At 40.9% G+C, this 25,123-nt stretch overlaps 1 protein-coding gene across 1 annotated transcript in view; it reads left to right on the forward strand.

The window, feature by feature from the left end:
* Positions 1 to 3,822: 3,822 nt before the first annotated feature.
* The window catches only part of PRRT4 (proline rich transmembrane protein 4), a 30,493-nt gene continuing 9,192 nt past the window's right edge, over positions 3,823 to 25,123 (forward strand). The window contains exons 1-2 of the mRNA XM_075208525.1: positions 3,823 to 3,933; positions 9,962 to 10,947. Coding sequence (XP_075064626.1) covers positions 10,038 to 10,947 — 910 coding nt within the window. The 5' untranslated portion in view covers positions 3,823 to 3,933; positions 9,962 to 10,037. The remainder of the gene's footprint in view (positions 3,934 to 9,961; positions 10,948 to 25,123) is intronic.

Below are 25,123 nucleotides of genomic sequence, written 5' to 3' on the forward strand. Positions count from 1 at the left end.
ATTGCTGTGACCCTTTCAAAACACCTGACCTCTTGTTCCTACCCTACTGACACACCTTACATTCCTACCATGCTTTCACACTCCTGGTCATCCTGGTTATTTGTCCTGTCAATTAGTCAGAATCCCATCTTACTATACATATCTCCTGCTCCTGACTCCTCTCCCCTGACTCTCTCATGACCCTTCGCCTGGTATCTTTTAATGTTAAAGGTCTCAATTCCCCCACAAAAAGGGGCAAACTTTAGGTCACCTTTGAGGGCCTGTAGGGAAGCATAGTGTTTTTACAAGAAACCCACTTTATCATACACCTACACCCTGAACTCAGGTCCAAACGCTTTCCTTTCACCTACCATGCTTGTGACTTGGCCCAGAAGAGACGCGGGGTGGCAATCCTCTTCTTTCGTAACCTTGTTTTTAATCTTACAGATACACATAGCAATAAAGAGGGTAGATTTCTTATTCTAGTGGGTAAATTGAATAAGCTTCCTTGCACGCTAGTAAATATTTATGCCCCGAACCAGGACCAGCATAAATTCTTTAAAGTCTAGGAACAACACTTTCGCAGGTTCGTAAGGGAGAGTTGATAGTGGGTGGAGACTTTAATACGGTTCTCAACCCTCACCTGGATAGGTCTGCCCCCCTTGGCTGCTCTTCCCAACAGGAGGGATGGGAGGAACTCCAAGGCTTTGCAAGATTTTTTTTAAGTTGCATAATCTGTACGATACATGGCGAATCTCTGAACCTTTGACTCGAGATTACTCCTTTTACTCTCCCGTTCATAACACATATTCCCGAATCGACATGACTCCGCTCAGCCACGATCTGACCCTTAAACTCACTAACTCTGATATTCACTCAATCGTGTGGTCTGACCATGCCCCGATTTCGGCGGACCTCTCCTCTTTAGCCTCTCGCCCCTCTTCCTTCTCTTGGAGACTCAATGAATCTCTTCTCCATAACCATAACATGGTAACCCACCTTAAGTCTCTAATATCTAAATATTTTGAAATAAATGAGTCCCCTGATATTCCCCCCTCAACTCTATGGAATACCCGTAAGGCTGTCATCAGAGGTCACCATCTGGCCTTGGCCGCAAGCGCCACGAAGACGAGACTAGCTGAAACTATGCGCCTCTCCACTTCCCTCCAGCAGCTAGAGGCACAACATAAATCTAACCCAGGCCCTGCTGTATTTAAACAGTCTCTATAAGGGGGGAGCTCAACCTGCTACTCTCCCAGCTCGTGGCCAACAAGCTGAAATGGCTTAACCAGCGTTTCTATGAAAAGGATGATAAGGCAGATAAGCTCTTGGCCACTCGGCTGCGGACTAAAATTTCGGCACGCAATCTCATGGCTATCGGAGATTCCTTGGGGGCCCTGGTTTATGACTCAAAATTAATTTGCTTGGAATTACAGAGCTATTATTTAAAACTGTACAACCTCCCTCAACCCTCTAACGCCTTGGCCTATCAGAAACAGGAGGAATGTATAGAGAAATTTCTGGAGAACGCGCGCCTCCCGAAGTTGACCCCCCAAGCCGCTGACCGTCTTAGTGAGCCCGTTGCCTTAGAGGAGGTCGAGTAGGTTATTAAGGCTCAGAAAGCTGGTAAGGCACCTGATGGATTCTCGGCAGCATATTACAAAAAGTTTGCAGCTCTCCTGGCCCCTCGCCTCTCCACCCTCTTCAACTCTATCTTGAAGGGCAGCCCCTGGCCCAAGGAATCTTTTGAGGCTCGAATAGCTCTGATCCACAAAGTGGGAAAGGATGTCCACAACTGTGCCAGCTACCGTCCAATTTCTCTGCTCAACAATGACCTGAAACTATATGCTAAGATCCTCGCCAATCGCTTAAATTCTGTACTCCCCGGGTTAGTTCATTATGATCAGGTGGATTTTGTCCCTGGTAGGCAGGCCAGGGATAACACAAGGAGAGCCATTGACCTTATTCACATACTCAACATTAGGAAAACTCCCTCCATTATTCTATCCTTGGAATGCCGAAAAAAGCCTTCGACAGGATTTCCTGGCAGTTCATGCCCCATACTCTCAGGCACTTTGATCTGTCGGGGGACTTCCTGTCGGGGGTATGGGCTCTATACTCCCATCCTTCTGCTAAGGTTGTGGTCAATGGTTCTCCTTCTGATCCCGTCCCAATTAGTAATGGTACCTGCCAGGGATGCCCTCTTTCCCCCTTAATCTTCGCCCTGGTCATCGAACCTCTGGCAGCTACTATCCGAGCCTCTCCAGATAGACGGGGTCTGTGGAGAGTAAGCTCTCCCTCTTTGCTGACTATATACTCCTCACGCTCCAGCAACCAAGAACATCTTGATTCCAGGAGATTTCTGATTAAACGTTTCCCATCCTTGGAATGTGTGACTCGGACCTGGGAGATCTGTAATTGCCATCTTTCTGTCTCTTCCAGCCCTCTTCCCATCACATCTATGTGACACAACCCCGCCTTCCCTCTGGGTATGTCCTGACCTTTTTCTCGGTCATGGATCGCAGCGGGTTTACGATTTGTAGGAAGTCTCCTTGAACGAGGAAGGCCTATACCCTATGACGCTCTCTGTTCCAGAGTTCCTGACTTTCACCCGCCTCTTTACCAATATCTGCAGGTACGGCATTTCCTCCTGTCTTTCCTGTCGGTCAGCTCGCCCCACCTCCTCTCCCCCTTTGAATCTCTTTGCCTCTCTACCCCCTTGCGGAGGGGTATGATCTCTTCCTTGTATAATCTCCTACTGGAGAATATGTTGCTGTCTGGGGATGCACATGAGAGGGAGTGGGAGAGGAACCTGCCCCCCCTCTCACACCCCTTCCTGGATGAGGACTACTGGGAGACCATAAGACTGAATGCTGAATGTGGCCTCTAGTTCTATATCTATACTAATTAAAGAAAACGCTTATAAAGTTTACTACAGGTGGTATCTTACACCCGATAGGATTACATGCCCAATGCTGTTTTGGGCATGTAATCAGGTGGCAAAGTAGGCACAGATAGCATTTTGAGCATTTTGAATAAGTAGCTGCAGATTTGCAAGGGTTAAATGGTGTTGGGCCAGCAATTTGACAGTGGGAATCAATACAGGGTGGTCAGTTACATATAAAACATCTGTCTTTTGCCTGGCCCAACGCTGTTTTGGGCATGTAATCAGGTGGCAAAGTAGGCACAGATAGCATTTTGAATAAGTAGCTGCAGATTTGCAAGGGTTAAATGGCATTGGGCCAGGCAAAAGACAGATGTTTAATATGTAACTGACCATCCTGTGTTGATTCCCACTGTCAAATTGCTGGCCCAACAGCATTTAACCCTTGAAAAACTGCAGCTACTTATTCAAAATGATAAAATATGGTGACTTTGCCCACTGATTTCATACCCATAACCTTGTTGGGTCAGGCAAAATACTAATGCATTTTGTATAAGTGTTAATTTGATGTGAAATCAGTGATCCAAATTGATTTAACCCTTTAAAAATAAGCTTTTCTTAATAAGAAGCTGGAGCATGAATAAGAAGCTGGCCGAATAAGAAGCTAACTTCAGCCTCGTTTTTTTTTTTTTCTATGTACAAAATATAATCTTACAGTAATAGGAGTCCATGAAATATTACATCTATTGGACTCATCATATGAATCGAGCTCTACACTGCACATCTGGAACAATTAGTACAGTGCTGCATATGCCCGAGCAGACAGACCACTATTGATACACTATCTGCAATACAATAGGTAGAGAGATAGTGTCTGGGAGGGGTCTGGAGGGAAGATATAGTAACAGAGAGGGGAGGAGGAGAGGAATGACGAAGAGGTGGTATGGGGGAGGGAGAAACACAGAGATGGATCTGGTTTAGTAATGGAAATCATTACTGTGGAGCAGTGAGGTTGGAAACCGTATAGAAAGCAGGCTCGGTACACAGGACACCACCATGGATGTGGACGAGTAAGTGATGCAGTCTTCGTTCATGTCTTGTTTATTAGTGACCTGTAATGTTGATGCTCTCTGGAAATAAATACACTTTACACTACCCTGCCTGATGCACATCGCTAAATGGTTTACTCGTACAGCAGTGACCGCTGCTACAACAAGACTGGTTTATATACTTCTTACACGCTCACACATATGATGTTGTTTTACTCGCATGCATCACTCTATTTACGATGGTGAGGAAATATTATACTATACAACTGTTTAGTTACAAAATGTCCTCAATGCACGGTATTCTCCTCTCCACAGTATTGCAAGTGCAGTTTGCAGATGCACACTGCTGTGCCACAATGTGTGTGGCCGATTCATACGGTTGTGTGTCTCAGATGCACACAGTTTCCAGTGTTGTGTGCACAATTTGATAAATACTGATGCATTAAGGTTATGCACTAATAATTAATGAAAGCATAGTTTGTTTATATTCGATTTATTATTGCAATAGTATGGTTTTAGCAAATTTGACAGATTTGCCATCTTGACCTAATGCATTGATTTGTAGATCTTTCAGTGCATTCCAAACTAGAATAAATAATTCACATATAATGTAACCTTACATAGTTAACATCACTCTTTTGTACACTTCACATTCATTTATTTGTATATTTATACATATTTTTATGTAATTTGCTGTTTATTACAACGATTGTGCAAAATGCTGAGATTTGCCAAAACACTGATCTGCATTCAGATCTCCATTGCATTCGAATGAGATTCCTCACTTGCTCATTCAGATCACCTTGAAATGGGGAATGATGTACTAAGGTTGTAGATGTTATGATGCCAAGTATAGAATTGCTCTCGTTTTGACAGTTAAACCTATTTGGTACATATATGGCTGTGCCATTGTATTAGATCTATCATTGTTGCCGACGATAGTAACTTACAAACCCCTCTGCACCATAAGTTTTGAGTCAAGCTTAATATGTACCATAAAGCACAGACACTCCTGTGTGGCTGCCCAAGTGCTGCAACTTAATTTCTTACCAGAGTAGACACTATTTATTAATTGTAGTGTCTCTGTTGCCTTAAATGCATAAAGTGCTTTATCTCTTTGCATAAGACCACATCATATGACGTTCAGTACATGCATGTTAAATTTGCATATTAATGGATTAATATTAAAATTATTTCAATATGCTGTTCATAGGTGCAGCCACGATCACCCATATGATTTTGTCCAATTGAGGGATAAACTTAATCCATTGAATTCCAGTGTTGTGTTTACCCCATGTAACTAATGCTTTTCTCTAAATTCTCTGTGCACATATGGGCCATGAGTAGAGGTAGGAAGTTTATGGGAGTCCATACTCTTATGTAATGCAAGCTGAACACACTGATAGGAGTCTATTCATCATCATCATCATCATCATCACCATTTATTTATATAGTGCCACTGATATCGCAGTGCTGTACAGAGAACTCATTCACATCAGTCCCTGCTCCATTAGAGCTTACAGTCTAAATTCCTTAACACACACATACACATACACACACACACACACACACACACACACACACACACACACACACAGAGAGAGAGAGACTGGGGTCAATTTTGATAGCATCCAATTAAACTACTAGAATGTTTTTGGAGTGTGGGAGGAAACCGGAGCACCCGGAGGAAACCCACGCAAACACGGGGAGAACATAAAAACTCCACACAGATAAGGCCTCAAACTCATGACTCCAGTGCTATGAAAGTGGAAAGTTTGAAATTAAACATCTCATGTAACGATTTATATATACTCTACATAGATGAGCACTGAGATGTTTGAATGCTTTAAATCTTCTCCTGTCTCTTCTGAAAAATAAATTGATCATTTATTAAGCACCATTTGCTGCGTATCTCACAAGTGGTGGAGGTCCATGACTCAGTACTGTAGTACTTCTAGCTAAGTAGTGGTATATTTGACCGAAGTTTTAGTTCTAATTTTAGTATTAGCAAATTTCAGTTGTGTTCTCTTTTAAAGGGGTACTCCACAAAAATATGTTTTTTACCATGTTGTGTGTGGCTGGGCAGCTATGTAAAAAATGACTTCAGTACTTACCTTCCCAGCATCTCTTCTACATGCATAGTAACTGGATCAAACTTACGTGCAACAGGTTCCAGTTAAAAGTGTAGACAAAACCGTGTACTTAAAAAAGAGCTTATGTGCAGCATAGTGTATCATGCACTTAATGGACCTCATTTAGAGTCTGACGCAAAGTCTGTTTTAGGCGCAAGTGTCCAAGATGCAGGCGGATTTGGTGCTTTCTGCACATGCATGATAGCGTTTTTTTGTTGGATGCGCCTTAAACGGACTTTGCATCCGACTCTAAATGAGGTCCAATGTGTGCTCCATTGTAGTTTCATGAGTGTTAATGCTCCTCAACGCTGCAAGCAACATTGAAATTAATGCAAAGTGAAACTAAAATTGTGGTAAACACTTCATTTTAATGTGTACAAGGCCTCAAGCTTATTTACTAAATAAACTTTGTTTTTTTTTAGAGTAGCTAGTTTGTGTTTAGCTGTTGGTTTTCAAATGTTATATATGTACATACAATGTATTTGTAATGTGTATATATAAATGATTGTTTGATATAAAAGTTGTACTTGTCAAGTCATACCACAGCTCACTACTTTTGATTGTTTCATATTGGTACAGTGACGTGTGCATTAGATGGGGGCGAAGCAACATCACATTGTGGTGTGCCACTGGCCCCTTCTTCACCACTAAAAACACACTTCAATATGCATACTTTCCACTTGGCATTGATGGGGCAGTCATCAGCAGGGCATATCCCCAACTGTCCTAGAATCAGGACCATAGCCCTGATCCATCGAACAGCAGAGCAGTCCCCTCAAGTCGGGACTGCCCTGCCTAAATCGGGATAGTTGGAAGGTATGATCTACATATTGGACATACTAACTTTTCATAGTAGATTGACTTGTATTTTAGGTCTGAAGGGGTGCACTGAGTTGTGTTGAATATAACATGCTGCACCTGTTGTCCAAATATTAAATATATAAAGAAAAATTATATTAAATATATAAACAAAAAATTCTCAGGACCACAATAATTTCTTAAATTTGCTTCTAAAACAAACCTAAAATAACAATCCATGGATTTCTGTAGCCACACTCTTACTACATTGTGAAAGTGCCCTCAAGCAAATGGTTGTTTGGTAAATATTGAATGAAAATGGTAAAATAACAGTATTTCAATTAGAAGCCAGTAGCAGTGCATTATAAATGTTGACACTAAAACGAAGGCTCTAAAAGCTCCAGTAGCTATATTATTGTCACAAGTAGCAGAAACCTGCTGAAGGCTATTTGCTAACCAAGTGAATTGCAGAATGAAATCTGGCTCTACAAAGACCCAGTTAGAAAATCCAAACAAATATAAACACTGCTGTAAAAGAACGTTCCACCCCCTCTGTCTATTTTATACATTTAATAATTTTTTTTGTCCTGGTGCTTTTCATAAAATGAATTGAAATGAGAATGAATCATACCGCTGATCGAGAAATTCAACCCACACAGCAATTTGTTTTGTGTTACATTGCATGTAACAGGTAGGCGGCATGATACCATACATGAAGCATACTTTCACCCACAGTGTATGTCATACGCGAGGAGTCACACAAAATGTGTCACACAACAACGGTGCTTATTCAATTATTTATGTTTTAAGAATGTTCCACACAATTGTCTTGTTCATGACTGTGATTGGTTTGCTAAGATCCTTTGTCAAAAGTTTCATCTGAATGCTTTACAGCTAATAAAGTACAAGAAAAATGGAATGGAACCAGATCTCTTCAGTAGACATCCTCTTTAAAACCTGACTTTTAATGGTCTTTTGAGCATTTCTGCAGTCTGATGCCGGGTTGTCAAACCTGCAAGAACCTCATGAAAAATACATTTAAAAAAGATCATGTCAAATGCTGGGAGGAATTGACTGCAAAATGACACACAAAGCAGAAGGAATTGTGCAAAAGAATATAAGTAAAGCTGGGTACACACTACAGAATTTTCTACCACCTTTTTATGCCGATCGATTTTTACATGCGATCGATGTTCCGATCGCTCGGTCCATGGACTGCATACACACTAGCCTTGTTTAGGATGATAAAGGGAAGAGCGCATGTCCCTTTAGCGACTTTTTACAGCCATGTTGTCGTGAGCAATGACTGTAATTTCGTACTCCCTGTTGTGGATCGGTCGGAAGTTTCTACACACTACACAGCGGAAACGAGATTGGAACGAAAATATTAAACGGTACGACCACCCAAATGAGTCGACAATCGTCCATTTGGGCAGACTTTCGACCATCGTGTCACTGCACACACTGACCCGACTTTTGAACGAGCGGTCGTATGTCGGCTGTTTGAGCCGATTATTGGACGAAAACCGTGTAGTGTGTACCCAGCCTAAGAAGAGGAATCTTAGGCCATGAAAAGATACATATGTTGATCTTGAAAGGCTGCATCACTAGTGATAGCGGACAAGTCATAACAATTCAAAGGATTTGGGAGCTTTCTGAAAAATAATGGTGGATACTATGCCTGGACTCGCCAATATGGCGATACAAAATTATGTGTATGCTGCCCACTATCCATCAATGATAAATTTGGTTTCCTAAATTGAATTTCTAAACATAATTTATAATTGGAACGAATAAATAAATTGCATGTCTGTGTGTGTATATTTGCTCAGACACAACCCAGCCTGGCAGAATTCCAATGACCTGGTCACAGACTCCTGTAAGATAACACTGGAATTCTCTTCTGATCTCTGGAGGGTACACTGATAGCAGCTGCAGACTATTAGTTCCCTAATACAAAGTATGCACCACTAGATAAGGGCAACAATTCTGGAGGTCTCATCCAATTATGTTAGGAAAATGCATTTACAAGTTATATATCTGCTCCTATGTTTGCCCTAGTCAAATTATGTTTAGACTAATAATTTATTTTGTGTTTTACAAAGAACTTTTAATTACAGTTTTACATAAATGTCTCACAGAGTTGGCCTGTCTGTGCAAAAATAGGTTAGGGTTAAATCATTTTTAGAATGGTAACCAAGTTGAGAGTATGAACTTTGTTTCCTAAAGAGGTGCATTTTGACACCACAGTCTTCCATCTATTGGGGGGCTGTTCCTTCTCCCTTCCCTTCCTTTCTCTTTTCCCATGATGCAACACTGTGGACAAGTCAATGTCTCCCAAACATCAGCACACCCAATACTCTTACGGTGGTGAATAGCTACAGGTTGCTCCATTTCAAGACTAAGGGCTAGATTTACTAAGCTGCGGGTTTGAAAAAGTGGGGATGTTGCCTATAGCAACCAATCAGATTCTAGCTGTCATTTAATTAGTACATTCTACAAAATGACAGCTAGAATCTGATTGGTTGCTATAGGCAACATCCCCACTTTTTCAAACACGCAGCTTAGTAAATCTAACCCTAAATGTGTAATAGTTAAAAGCTGAATCAATAAGTTGCTCGGACTCTAATCAAACACACATTAGGGGGTAAATGTATTAATGTCCGGATTCTTCAACTCCGGCGTGTTCAGCGTCTTCGGCGATTAAATTTAAAGCGGCACTGCATTGTAAAGGGAAACTTCCCTTTAAAATGCAGCGCCGCTTTAAATTTAATCACCGAAGACACTGAACACGCCGGAGTTGAAGAATCCGGACATTAATACATTTACCCCAAAGTGTCTACTTGATTTTTATTTTTTAACAGAAAAAAAAAAGAAACGGCACCGATCATGCTTCCTTGTTTTGCCTAATGCTCTTATTTTCTATACTTATTAACAGTCTCTCTAAATAGCTATCATTGTAAAGTTTATTTTAGGAAGCAGAAAATGCTACAAATTCCAACCCAACCAGTCTTTCTCAGTTCAGACTTAAAACATTCAAATACACCAATGTATTGACCTCCTGCTAGTTTCACCATATTGCTCTTTGCGATATTAAAATGTATTTTCTTGTCTCCTAGTTTGTGCTGGCAGAGAAGACTGAGCCCTCGGTGACATTTTGTTTATCTGGTAGATGTTGTTACAAGAGGACACATCATGGGTTTTACATATTGGACATCAGTAAACATCATTATCTTGGCATTTTTACACACAAGCCTCCAGGAGGTAGCCTCAACTGAAGATCTTCAATGGGCGGATGAAGAACTTATTGTACCACATTCTGTCTTGACAACAGGTCTTGTGCCAGTGATAGAGTATTCTCCTACATTGACATCTGAATGGCTTCATGGTAATGAGGCACCATTGTTGGATGAAGTCCAAACAAACAAGCATGTTTTACCTGATTCAACCCATACGTTGCCATTTTTAGCATCAGACCAGCTTCAGATTGATATGTTGTTACTTGACCCCACCAGGGTAGAGGATGACCATGTACAGTCAGTCACTGTCAATTATGAACTAACAGACCAACATGTGACAGAGGCTGCTATTGAAGAACCTCCAACTGTGCCTCTTATGACAAACTCTCATTTATCAACATCTCAAGGGCCTGAAATCTCATCACCAGTCTCCCCTACATCTCTGTTTACCACTGGCTTTAAATCACCACTAGAACCTATTCATGTGGTAGACTCCAACTTGGACCCAACATCTAAACCTTTACCTAAAGGTGAAGGTATACAGCCCCTACTAACAACAGTTTTAAACAGTTTGTCTCTACCAAATGTTGTGTCTGCCGTCCCTTTGCTGCCATTTATCTTGGACATATCAGAACCAACAGTCACTGACTCCCAGACTATTGAAGGTAATCCCATTGAGGTGGTATCTTTTCCAATGCCTAAAAAGGACAATAACACAGGTGAAATGTTAACCACTGAAGATACCACAAATGTTAAATTTCAAATGATTCCTGAGGAGCTTTTGGAGAATTCATCAGAGAAAGACAGGCATCAGACAGAGGAGGGGACATCCAGCTTTTCATCAACACTGACAGACAACATCACTGGTAAGAGCAATCATGTCTCACATTTGATTTGGAGACTGACAAAAGTATTGCCCTGCTTTCCTCTGTGCACTGGTAGTTTTGATTTGGCTACACTTATTAATGTAGTTGTACTACTACAAATCAATGTAATCTCAATAGTTTCTAGGATTATCAATGTAAAGTCTTCTATTTATTATTAACTATCATTAGTTTAAATAGCACCAACATATTGCATAGTACTTTAAAGATAATTATTATTTATTTATTTATAAGGCGCCATAGATTCTGTAGCGCCGGATACAGAAGTAACAAATGGATGAGGTAATACACATAAGTACCCTTAGATTGTACGCTCCTCTGAGCAGGGCCATCTCTCCTCCTGTTTCCACCACTTCTAACTCTGCTCTCCAGCTACTTAGCCCTCCTCCTCGAGGGTCCTCCACCCCACGTCCACTCTCGCTCCCTCCTCCCCCCTGGGGGTCTCCCTGTCTTCCGCGCCCTCCTTCTTGGGCCCCGTCATTTGCGGATCCTCCCTCCCCCTTCCCCGCCCTCTCTAGCTGTGCATTGAGCGTACTGAGTTGCTGTGTTTACTGTACTGTGCTGTCTCCCATTGTATTGTGATTTTGTTTGTCTCTGTACGGCGCTGCGGATGCCTTGTGGCGCCTTATAAATAAATATTAATAATAATAAAAAGTATCACAGATGAGTGTGAGTAACGCTATGGGGACTCTCACAGAGTGCAGCAAAACACATGACAGGACATAGGACTGCGTCAGACAGTAGACAAACATGGGACAATAAGCAGAGAGGTCCCTGCCCGTGAGAGTTTAAATTCTAAAATGTTTAGCCATTCATATCAGTCATGTCCCATTCTAGGTTACAGGCTAAATTCTCTACTCACAAGCACACACACACTAGGGTCAATTTTGTCAGGAGTAAATTAACCTTCCAGCATATTTTTGGACTGTGTGAGGAAACTGGAGAACCTTTAGGGATCCCCCACAAACACAAGGAGGACATAGAAACCCAGGTTGGAATAGTGCTCATGGTCCCAGTACTTTAAGGCAGCATTGCTGACCACCGTGCAGCCCATTGCTCCTCATGTAAAACCGTATACCCCATAAAATGTCATAGCAGCTACCACTGAATGTCATGTCCACCAGAAAGCCACGATGAAGATAGCAGACAAAATTCAAAAATCACAATATAATTTACTATTCTGTTTCTGATAATTTACTAATTTGGAAGAGCCATACAAGTGTGTGATAACAGCAGCTTGTATACATAGGAACTGAATAACAATTTAAAGAGGGATTGATTTTAATGGTACACAGTATATGTGACAAGAGCTCTAGTAGAAGACAGACCATTTAGTTTAGAGTTATTCTGTATATAAACCCACAACAATGGAGTAATTCATTGAAAAAATCTTTAAATGTTACCTTTTGACCACATCGGTTGATGGCCAGTTGACTGCTAAAACTAACATCTCTCTGTGCATTTTGACTAGTGAGAAATCTTCTCTCTATTTACACAACCTGCTCCTTTTGTGAATGGAGGTGAATTGCTGCTATGTTTACGTGGGGGAGGTGCACAATGTATGGATGGGGGAGGCTTACACTGCTATAGAATGTATACTCTATACATAATTTCTGCAGGTGTACGCAAAAGGTCTGGCAGCACAGTGTGTGGGGTCGCTGGCTATAGGTCTGGATTATATCTGTCTAGTTGTATCTTGTAAATCTAGAAATCCTTTTCTAGTGAAATGCTGCAGGCCCTTACTCTGTACTACAGATATGCAGTAAATATATTGAGGACCTTGCAGTGCAATATGTGAATGATACTCTGGATCTGTTTCTGCATGATTGATATATAGCATAAATTCGTTGGTCTGCCAATTGTGTATGTGGGCAGGGAATTCTAGGCTGCTACTTTATTATAACTGTGTGTATATAATGTGTGTGTGTGTGTGTGTATATGTATAAATGTGTGTGTATATATATATATGTGTGTATATATATATATATATATATAATTTATATTACAGGGTGATTCAAAAGTCGCAGTACACCCTTTTATTTCAAAAACTCTACAGGAAATTGGGAAACCTGAATATTCCAGTAAGGTATGGGTGACGTGGTCTATCTTTTACGGTATGTACCAAACATGGGCGCCATCTTGAAATCGGCCAATCGGCCCAATTCCTATAGAGTTTTTGAAATAAAAGGGTGTACTGCGACTTTTGAATCACACTATATATATATATATATATATATATATATATATATATATATATATATATATATATATATATAATTATATTAATTGTTTGGTAGAGCAGTTTCTATGGCAAGCCAGTCTACTTCACAGCTTGTATCGTAGGAAAGCCAGTCTGTTTCACAGGATGATTGCAGTGTTGTGTGTAAGCAGAGAAAGCTGGTTTTCTACTTGTACTATGCCAGTGATGTAAGCCATGGTGTTAGCTCTGCATAAGCATTGACACAGCTGTTGCTATGATGCTGTAACATTAGTTAAATATAACCCATACTTGGAAGCAGACAAGTCCTTCTTTCCACTCATCTGTATTCTGCCCAGGTAGTGACATATTACCCAGCATCCTTCATGTCTGCAGCTGTTGTCTCATTGATAATTCTGCAGACACCTATTTACCTCTGTAACTGCCAAACACCAAAATCTGTACTGATCCCTCTTTGAGAGAAATTTATGTTTAAAAATGTAATTAAAATTAAGATGCATAACTTAGTGCTTGATGTTTTTCATAATGTTATGTGTTTACATATTTACAGTTTAATGGGTAGGGTTATCAAACAGTGAAAATTGGAGTTTTTGGCAGCGATTTTGCCCTATACACTAAAGCAGTGTTTCCCAAACCCAGTCCTCAGGGCTCCCTAACAGTGCAGGTTTTCTTTGCTGGAGCACAGGTGTATTCATTACTGACTGACACATTGTAACAGATTCACAGGTGGTCCTAATTATGTCACATCTGATCCAGAAAACCTGCACTGTTAGGGAGCCCTGAGGACTGGGTTTGGGAAACCCTGCACTAAAGGCTTACTGCTAGTGATAACACATAACAACCCCTGCAAGCGGTAAGAATCGCTTGCGGAAGCCTAATTAACAAGTACGGTTGCAATCATCATCAACATATATATAGCGCCAGCAGATTCTGTAGGAATTTCAGGTGCACACAATTGGAATTGGGCCAGTATCACTGGTGCAGCTGCCCCAGCGATATGTTTTTGATAAATTACAGCAATAAGGAATTTTTTTTATTGCTTTGATAAGTGCCGTGATCCGGGCTCCATTGAAAAATAGGTCCATTAGTCCTTACCCTAATGAGAAACATTTGACTCTAGTCATTGGGGGATATAAGGTTTATTTGGACAGGCCCCATAACAATATCTAGAGATGCCGGTCCACTCTCTCAACGCCCTCGCTCTGCTGTTCTCAGCACGTGTATGGTCATGGTATGCACAATGAAGCCCTATCTACAGAGATGGAGGTGAACCTTAGGAGGGTGGAATGGCATTGCTGGGCCCCTGCTCACTTTGACCCCCCAGCTGTTTGTCCCCTCTGAAGTGTCTGTAGTTCTGCCACTGGTGTAATAATACAGTACTTGTGGGGCATGGCCTAGTGGTAAACACACAGGTGTTTCTTTTGTTATTTTACACGTTTGGGGTTGAAGTTGAACATGTGAATGACATGATGCCTATGGAAACATATACCTGTCATTTATGTCTGTACGTGGAGTGGAACACAACGCACTGAATTTCGTTAATTACAGGCTTCACTGTCCTTCAATCAGTCAGAGTATTTCAATAGGAATAAATTCAATGGTCAGGAACATGTGCAAAGTGGTGACCGCTTGTGTCTGTACTGTAGTTGTCTGACAGATCTTAAAGGACGATCTCTCAGACATAAATGACAGGTATATGTTTCCATAGGCATCATGCCATTCGGTTTCTTCATGTGTTCAACTTCATACTGCAGAAAGAGGGGAAGACAACCCTGGCATTTTCCAAAATATATTTCTGCAGGATCCAAGATCCAAGAGTAGACACACAACACCAGATGCTAGAATTAAATTAATTGTGAATTAGTTATTTAGATGATCTGAATATAGACTTACAATTAGATTACTTTGGTAGCAGATCAAATATAATTTGTTTTTTTTGTAATTATATATGTAGAAATGTAATAGTGTTATGATTCAGTGGCTAAGAAACACAAAGGACTCCTTCTCTGTTACTGTCACTGCCACCACAACCTGACACAGTGACACACAGGAAAGATCTATATGACCCTTTGATCTGCCCTTTCCATTGCAATCTGACAATGACACTGGCAGAAGGAATCTCATGTTTATTAAAATGTATGGAACAGGGTTAGCTCAGGTAATGTGGTCATAGTTATCTGTAGATGGGTATTATGTAAACAGAGATGAAAGGACTGCAATATTTTGCAATACAAGGGGGAAATTAAACACTTAGGGGCTGGGGATGTTGTCCAGGTCTGTGTTAAATTATGCCCTGTAGGGTCCAGAGGTCTGAATAGTTTCCTGGGGGGAAGGTGTAAAGAATGGAACTCAATTGCTTCAGAGCAAATTCAGGCACATTTACCAGGAGACAGTAAATAAACAAAAGGAAGGTGGGGTTGAACCAGATTCAGAGAGAATAGGGATTATAGGTGTGTGCTAATTATACCTTGAGATAAACAGGTGAAGTTATGGGACTTGTAGTATATCCCACTGGAGTGTATTTTTGTCCCACAGCACTAAAGTCATTGGGCCTGAGTCATTAATGAGAGCAAATCATAACAAAGGAGTAACTTTGCATGTGGGCAAAACCATGTTGCATTGTTAAATTTAAAATGTGGGGACAGATTTATAGTTTAGGTGGGGCATGTCCTAGATCAACTTTAAGTTTCAGCGTAAAAATAAATCTATCAAGTATTTGTGTGCTACATGAAAAAACAGCCAGTATTTTCCTTATGTACAAAATAATAAACTAATTTGCACCCCTTACATTGTAACATGGTTTGTCCAGCAGTAAACTTACTCCTTTTTTATGCTTTGCTCTCCTTAATGACTCAGGACCATTGTGTTCTCTTCAGTTCCTACTTATTGCACACAGTCACTTCTCCAAGCTCTAACTCTACAGTTACACTTTATATTTTGTAACCAAACTGGATTAGCACCTGCCTAATGTGATGTAATATGATTGGATTTGATGCGGTAAATCTGTGTGGCACTGAAAGACGAGAGAGTATATTTAATAATTTGTTTAGATGACTAAATTGTAAATTATTAATGTTTGATTCGCCTCCCTTGTAAATTAGATAGCCAGGCCCCTTTCCACCATGTGCAGGGATTCAATAAGAAGTTTTGCTGTGGTAACTTTTACCCCACTGTAAGAGGAGCCGCTGCTTGGCTGACCAGGTAGTAAGACCAGCACCTCCCTTTCTCCTTATAACCAGATAGAGAGCAATGAAAGGCGTGAGCAGGACTTTTGGAGCAGTGCAGTGACAGGTGTGCACTTTCCTTAGAATATTGTGTGCCAAATACACTGTATTCTTCACTAGCACATAACACATTCTTACCAACATTGTAGTGTTGCCCTCTGACAGGAAAGGGTATTTTATGAATATATTACATGTAGTCCTTGGTCCCATAGGACAATATGGGTTCATGTTTAAATAAGGGTCAATTCACAAATAACAGACAGCTCTCTCAATAATTCATGTTGTAGCATTCACATTTCACATTGCAACAAGGCCCATTTCACCTGGGATATAATGTTCTGATACAGGTGTTTTTAAAAAGAAAATAATGAACATACTATTGTATATTAATATGTAAGAGCCATTTCATTGTTCATGCAGTATAATTCTGTGTTATTGCAGCATCCATGCGTATCAGTGTGTGTGTGATATATATATATATATATATATATTACACACACACACACACACTCTGTATAACGCAAGATCGGTTCGGTCACTTCACATGCGTCAGTCAAATATTTCATACCAGTCCAGTGCTTTGGTTCAAATTGCCTCAGTTCATTTTCTTAACTAGCATCAAAATTTAACAAAACAGGAACAACATTTTGGTCGGGACTCCTAGTATGAACACCATGGAGAGAAATGTGAAATGAAACGAAGTGGTATATTTTTAATACAGGTCATACAGGTAAAACAAAGATTCAGTAAGTGATAAGAAAAATAACTCAAGTCCATTGAAACAGTGATAACTGGATACCTGGCCCAATAGGTAAACTGCAGGTAAGGGTTAGACAGAGTAAGCAGGTTAGACTTGGAAACTGGAGACTCTCTGGTATTCCATGTTATACTGTGAACTGTAGATACTGGACGTTTGGTTTGCAAGATAATACTAAGGAGCTGGATACTCTGGTTTCCCAGGTGAAACGGTGGCATGCAGATATTACAGGTGTCACAAATGAGGGTCTGGAGGACCCGTTCGGTCTGCTCGAGTTGATGCTACCCTCCTAGTGCTGCAGAGTCTAACGGAGAGGGAGGTATTCGCCAGGGACTCCCGCAAGGGAGTTTTGACTTTGCAGCTCCCTAACCGTAGGTCGCTGTTCTCAAGGAGGGCTACAAGCAAGACCTAGAGGAGAACCAGGTAACTAGAGCAGGACGAACGTTGATAGGGGAAATTGGCTAAAGACGTGAGAGTGTCTGGTGAAGCGATGATCTGCAGGTAGATATAGCACAGAGATCTTGTGGAGCGGGAAACCTCTGGAGTCAGGATCACGGGGAGGTGCGATAATCTGCTGGTTGGTGTGACACAGGTAGTAACCCTCTGCAGAAGGATAGTGTACTGTAGCACCAGTGAGCAGAGACTGGTAGTAACACTGTGCAGTGTTCTACCTGTGCTATATACATATCGCACTTCTGACAGTCTGTTGCCTGGCCATTGTGCTCCTGGTTCTTTCCATTCATGCCAGTGTGCTCCTGGTTAATTCTATCCACACCACAGAGTTCGCTATCCTGCATTTACATTAACATGCCTTTTTCTGTCTACCTGCCTATCATGTCCAATACCTGCCCTGGAAGGGATAGCAGCAAAGCATACCATCTTGTGGTTCCTGGTGAATACCTATCCTTCGTTAGACTCCCCACGTCTGTTCCCTTGTCAAATCGGTCTGGCACCTCTATACTATGTCTGCTCTATTGTACAATACTTTTGTTCCTCATCTCCCCCCTACCCTCACATGTCATGCTGAGATCTGTGAGCCTGTGTGTAAGTAGCAGCTATATTTTGCAGTCTACAGCAAGGTTTTGAAAACGAGATAATGTTTGTAGAAGGACAGCTAATAAAAATTACTACTTAACTTGCTGCTTAAAGAAAAAAAAAGCTATGTGGAATTGCTGCCTTAAAGCCTCAATTCCATTAAAAATCTGATGTGTTTTTTTTAATATAAATCATTGTGGCTGGCTATAAGGATAATGTTGATGTTTACAGGTTTCCTTCAGGCTTCTATTAATGATTGTGGTCGCCCATTCTTGCCTAATCAATGCTTGGAGCCTCCCAGAATTTGTGAGTTTTTGTTTGTCCACCTGCCTCTTGAGGATTCACCACAAGTTCTCATGGGATTGAGGTCTAGGGAGTTTCCTGACCATGGACCCAAAATTTCAATGTTTTGATCCCCGAGCCACTTAGTTATCACTTTTGCCTTATGGCAAGGTGTTCCATCATGCTGGAAAAGGCATTGTTTGTCACCAAACTGTTCTTGGATGGTTGGGAGAACTTGGTCTTGGAGGATGTTTTGGTACCATTCTTTATTCATGGCGGTGTTCTTAAGCAAAATTGAGAGTGAGCCCACTCCCTTGGCTGAGAAGCAACCCCACACATGAATGGTCTCAGGATGCTTTACTGTTGGCATGACAGAGGACTGATAGTAGCGCTCATCTTTCCTTCTCCAAACAAGCGTTTTTCCAGATGCCCCAAAAAAGCTGAAAGGGGATTCATCGGAGAAAATTACTTTATCCCAGTCCTCAGCAGTCCAGTCCCCAGCAGTCCAGTCCCTGTACCTTTAGCATAATATCAGTCTGTTCCGGATGTTTTCCTGGAGAGAAGTGGCTTCTTTGCTGACCTTCTTTACACCAGGCAATCTTCCAAAAGTCTTCGCCTCACTGTGCATGCAGATGGACTCACAGCTGCCTGCTGCCATTCCTGAGCAAGCTCTGCACTGCTGGTGCCCCGATCCTGCAGCTGAATCAACTTTAGGAGACGGTCCTGATGCTTGCTGGACGTTCTTGGCTGCCCTGAAGTCGTCTTCACAACTATTGAACCGCTCTCCTTGAAGTTCTTGATGATCCGATAAATGGTTGATTTAGGTGCAGTGTTACTAGCAGCAATATCCTTACCTGTGAAGCACTTTTTGTGCAAAACAATGATGAGTGCACGTGTTTCCTTGCAGATAACCATGGCCAACAGACGAAGAACAATGATTTCAAGTACCACCCTCCTTGTCCTGCTGATTGAGTTAGAATAACAGACTGGAACTTTAAACAGTGATCTCCATCCTTGTCCTCGTCAACACTCTCACCTGTGTTAATGAGGGAATAGCTGACCTGATGTCAGCTGGTCCTTTTGTGGCAGGGCTGAAATGCAGTTGTTTTTGGGATAAAGTTCATTGTCCTGGCAAAGAGGGACTTTGAAATTAATTGCAATTCATCTGATCACTTTTCATGACATTCTGGAGTATATGCAAATTGCCATCATAAAAACGGAAGCAACAGACTGTACTTAACTGGCTATTTAAAAAAAATAAAAACAAAAATTCCACGTGGGATTGCTATTTAATTTAATATACATTACATATTTCTATTACATCAATTATTTGCACTAATATCACATTTGACTGTTATGGAATATTTTCTTTGTATAAAGATTTATACTATTTTATAATGTAGTTATTGTATTTTTTTTTGTCCAGGGCTTCTTACTTTATTTCTTGTTTTGAATAATTGCATCTGTACATATATTTTATTATCAAGTAAAATGCAGCTTATTTTTTTTGTGAAGTAGGTTAGTAGGTAGTGGGAATGACCATTTTATCACAAGGCTTTCATTGTGTCTGGCTCATCTCTCAACTTTCCATGTTACAGATGAGATGAACATTGACTGTCACAATTGGCTTTCTGGGTGGTCTGGAAATAAAACAGGCTGTCTGATTAAATCAAGGTTATTTTATTATTTCTACATCCAGCCAACTGTACAGAGCAGCAGGATATGCCAGCTGGTTTAGGCTTATCTATATATCTATCCATAGCCTATGGATGCACTAATTTCACAATCACACACATTAACTGTAACCTTACAAGTTTCAGAAAAGAACAACCTCTTATTATACTGTAAAGACAAATGACTACATTAACAGGTTTATTTTATATACTCTATATTTTCCCCATCATTTTTGTTCCCTGCTGTTTTTACAGCTCTGTGCTTATCTTTCCCATTGTTCAAATGTTTCAAAATCACATTAAATTAGTATATAATGCTGTGAAGGGAAACAGAGGGGCAGGAAAGAGAGAGGTAATAGGATACACCTCCTAATCATGTGTTTGTATAAACCACTGAACTATTACAATGGGTAATAGGTATATAGTGAATAAATTACCAGGGCGGTGTCCATCTGTCTGTTTATAAGCCGAATCACCAACCTCCCAGATAAACATTAATGCGGTGCGTGTCATGAGGCAGCATCGCAGGGCCATACTTCCCCAGTGGCAGTAATTTGGCGCATCAAGGAAGGCTCTCGCTACCTGCAGCGTCACTGATGTGCAAATATGACATCAGTGTGCTGTAAGTATTGAGCAGCCCATGCACAAGGAGGAAGAACTAAGGTAGTTAAATTATTGCAGTGGCTGGTGAGAAGAAGGGGCTGGAGAGAACAATTGGGAGGGCTGGAGAGAAGGGTGGCAGCTGGAGAGAACATAGGGAGATTCAGGGGGTTGGGGGTTAAGCTGGGTACACACTACAGAAATTTCGACCTACTTTTTATGCCGAGCAATTTCACATGCGATCGATGGTCCGATCGCTCGGTCCATGGACTGCATACACACTAGCCTTGGTTAGGATGATAAAGGGAAGAGTGGACGTCCCTTTAGCGACTTTTTTACAGCCATGTTGTCGTGAGCAATGACTGTAATTTCGTACTCACTGTTGTGTCGGAAGTTTATACACACTACACAACGGAAACGAGATTGGAACGAAGATATTAAATGGTACGACCAACCAAATGAGGCGATAATCGTCCATTTGGGCAGACTTTCGACCATCGTGTCACTGCACACACTGACCCGACTTTTGAACGAGCGGTCGTATGTCGGCTGTTTGAGCCGATTATTGGACGAAAACAGTGTAGTGTGTACCCAGCTTTAGAGAGAAGGGAGGGTTTCCTTTTGTACTACATAAATATATGCTACATAAATACTATAAAAACAGTAATTTTAGGTATAAAAAAACAAATTAGTAATATATTCATTCGCAATAATATTCTCAATTGAACGTGAGGAAAGATTGAAGCCTTAATCTTATTTTGGGGCTGGTGGAGGATATAGGCCTTTGTAATAAATATCTAAAGCTATAATATATATATTATACACAGTTATAAAGATGCTTAATGGCGTATATAGTCCATACACCTACAACACTTTCCAATGTACAGACGGCTGCATGTGCCAAAAAACCAGATGGTGACTCTGGAGATAATCTGGAAAACGAGAAAGAAGAAATCTGGCGCCCAGATAGTGTGGTATTCAAGGATATAATCCAAAATCTTTGACTAGAAATATGCGTACCAGAATGTGATATTATTCAAGCATGTCAGAATATCTTTCCAGAATTTTCAAAACCTGGTAGCAGGCTCCGTGACATAAGAAACGGAAAAAGGTAGAAAAAGAACCACGGACAGTGTTTTACCCTTTTTTGGGGTCAGAAATTTGCTCACCACACCCAATCAAAGGTATATGTTCGTATCAGATATAATAAAATTCATAGCTTATATATATATATAGTCCAATGGTCCATATATCTGTACAGTTGCTGTGTACCTCAAAATGCTTTCACAGTGTCTCCTTTACATCTAATAGCAGAGCTGACATAGTTTGTCTACAATCAAGAGTGGTTACTTCTGTCTCTACCTCTTTCCGGATATTTGTTATGGAGATAGAGAGATATATATATATATATATGTGTGTGTGTGAACTCAGCTGCATTTGTTTCCAGCATTTTGGATCCAGTTTCTAGAGAGTAGTCATTTTTGTTGTTGTATGGGATTGTTAATAAATGTTGGTTGATTTTATGCCGGTTTTTGTACAAGTATCTTTGTATATGTTTATGTAAGGCACTTTTAGTTCTGTTAATTTGCCCACTTTCTATATCTATGCATAGGTTAGGTATTGTACCTTGGCATTGGTTAATGAGGTTCTCCCTTCTTACCTTGTTAATTGAAGCTAGGAGCTGATTCACTCTGTGGGCATTCTTTCCAATGCTATTGAAAAGGACTAGACACATTCAGACCTCCAACACAGCAAGCTCACAGTGCAATATAGTTTCCAGTTTCAGGTAATGTGGACTTTGGGAGGGCGATGACAGATTATATTATGAGATGGAAGCATGGTGTCTGCTACTGCTGATTGGACAGCCACACCACTCTTACAGTCAGTATCTATCATTTCCACCCATGTATTGAATCCTGCAGCTCTTACAAATCATTATGGAGGCAAACCATCAGAGGTCGCCACTAATTGTGCATACTGGACATCTGCTGAATTGAAACAGCTGGGGGTTTACAAAGGAAGAGTGTTACCAAGCTAGGTGCCCTCCCCAAGTACTAATGTGGAGAATTGTGAGAGGATGGGGGGGGGGTCTAGGTTTTAAAAACAACCTGACAGTGGAAACCTCCCTTTTTTTTTAATTAGTTAGTCCACATTTTTAAAAACAAACAAAATCAACCTAAAAAACATATGGCTGAATAACAGGCACAGATGGAGACTGCAGGTACATGATACCAGAATCTCCAGGTTTTTCTCAGGAAATGTGATATTTTTGTGACGCCTCTAGAGCGTCCTTGTCCACTGTCCCGGAATGTCTAGGGGACTCCTAAATTCCATGTAAGACTCCTGGACACCTGGGAGAGCAGGCCATTTTCCCACATAATGCCCACTTCATAGTGGCACAAATGACACAAATCATGTAATTTTGGCCCTGCATCGATATGATGCAATCGTATTAATTCGCCGTGCAGGTCCAAAATTACATCCTTCCTTTGAACTTGCACTTCACCTCCCCTCTGGGATGTCCTGAAGGGAAAAAATATAAAGTTGGCAAGTATGCTCTAGAGCAGTGTATCCCAACCCAGTGCACAGATGTAATCATTACTGACTGACACATTTTGAAAGGTCCACAGGTGGTATAATTATTTCACTGGTGACTTGAAAAACCTGCATTGTTAGGGGTACTTAAGGACTAGGGGCCTGATTCATTAAGGATCTTAAATGAAGAGGTATCTTATTTTAGTCTCCTGGACAAAACCATGTTACAATGCAAGGGGTGCAAACTAGTTTTCTGTTTTGCACATAAGTTAAATATTGACTGTTTTTTCATGTAGCACACAAATATCAACTTTACATTTCAGTGTACAAGTAAACTATCAAGTATTTCTGTGCTACATGAAAAAACAGGGAGTATTTAACTTATGTGCACTTTTGCCTTATGGCAAGGTGCTCCGTCATGCTGGATAAGGCATTGTTCATCACCAAACTGTTTTTGAATGGTTGGGAAAAGTTACTCTTGGAGGATGTTATGGTACCATTCTTTATTCATGGCTGTCTTCTCAGGCAAAATTGTGAGTGAGCCCACTCCCTTGGCTGAAAAGCAACCCCACACATGAATGGTCTCAGGATGCTTTACTGTTGGCATAACACAATACTGATGGTAGCGCTCACCTTTCCTTCTCCGGACAAGCGGTTTTCCAGAAGCCCCAAACAATCTGAAAGGGGATTCATCGGAGAAAATGACTTTACCCCAGTCCTTAGCTGTCCAATCCCTGTACCTTTTGCAGAATATCAGTCTGTCCCTGATATTTTTCCTGGAGGACATCCTCCTAATTATGTCCGTCTAGTCGCTATTCAATAAAAAAATTGTCCAATTCGAATAGTGTGGTTCCAACTCACAAAGCGATTTAATAGCAAAAAGTAACAATTAATAAAATGAGTACACCCGATTACATACACAGGCACTCTGGATCCAGCATACAGTCATTCAATCCTGAAGTCTGTGGTCAAGAAGACTGTATGATAGTCCCAGTTGGTGTTACATTGAAAACAGTAGAGATGATTTGTTTCCATTGGTTCAGGCTTCAGGTCAGTCTGGTATAATGCAGGACATAGGTCAATTCAAACGATGCCCTCCAAGGGTGGGGGTCAGCTCTCCAACAGCTGCATACGTATCTTCCCGCCTAAAAGCTGGTTCAAACTGGTCTATTTGATTACACACACAATACCATTCTGATCATTAATTCCCTATCATCCATGACTTGCATACGCAAGTTGCGATCTCTTGGCCGATAGGAACGTATGTCTGAGAATAAATTGGCGATTAGAATGATGACAAACCTGATATGTTCCCTGTATTCTGAACCTTAGATCTCACTAAAGTGCATTTAACATTATTATATTTCACTATAAACTCTAATAAATTTGGTCATAAACAAGTTTGTGTGGAACTATTTTAAGGTAAAATATTTACAAGTGAGTGTACATATGTGTAGAAGTGTTCGCATGTGTTGTTAAATACGCCCTTCCACGCCGTGGTGTGCTATTCACATATTTTCAGACAAAGACAACAGTATTGATGGATATTAATTTGAAATAACTACATCCAATTATTTGACTTCGACACTCCAAAAGTCTTCCTCCAATGTGTGTGCAGATACACTCACACCTGCCTGCTGCCATTTCTGAGCAAGCTCTGACTGGTGGTGCCCCAATCCCGCAGCTGAATAAAGTTTAGGAGAGGGTCCTGGCGCTTGCTGGATGTTCTTGGGCACCCCGAAGCCGCCTTCAGAACTATTGAACCTCTCTCCTTGAAGTTCTTGATGATCCGATAAATGGTTGATTGATTTAGGTGCAATCTTACTAGCAGCAA

Source organism: Mixophyes fleayi, chromosome 4, assembly GCF_038048845.1.
Source record: "Mixophyes fleayi isolate aMixFle1 chromosome 4, aMixFle1.hap1, whole genome shotgun sequence".
Lineage (NCBI taxonomy): Eukaryota > Metazoa > Chordata > Amphibia > Anura > Limnodynastidae > Mixophyes > Mixophyes fleayi.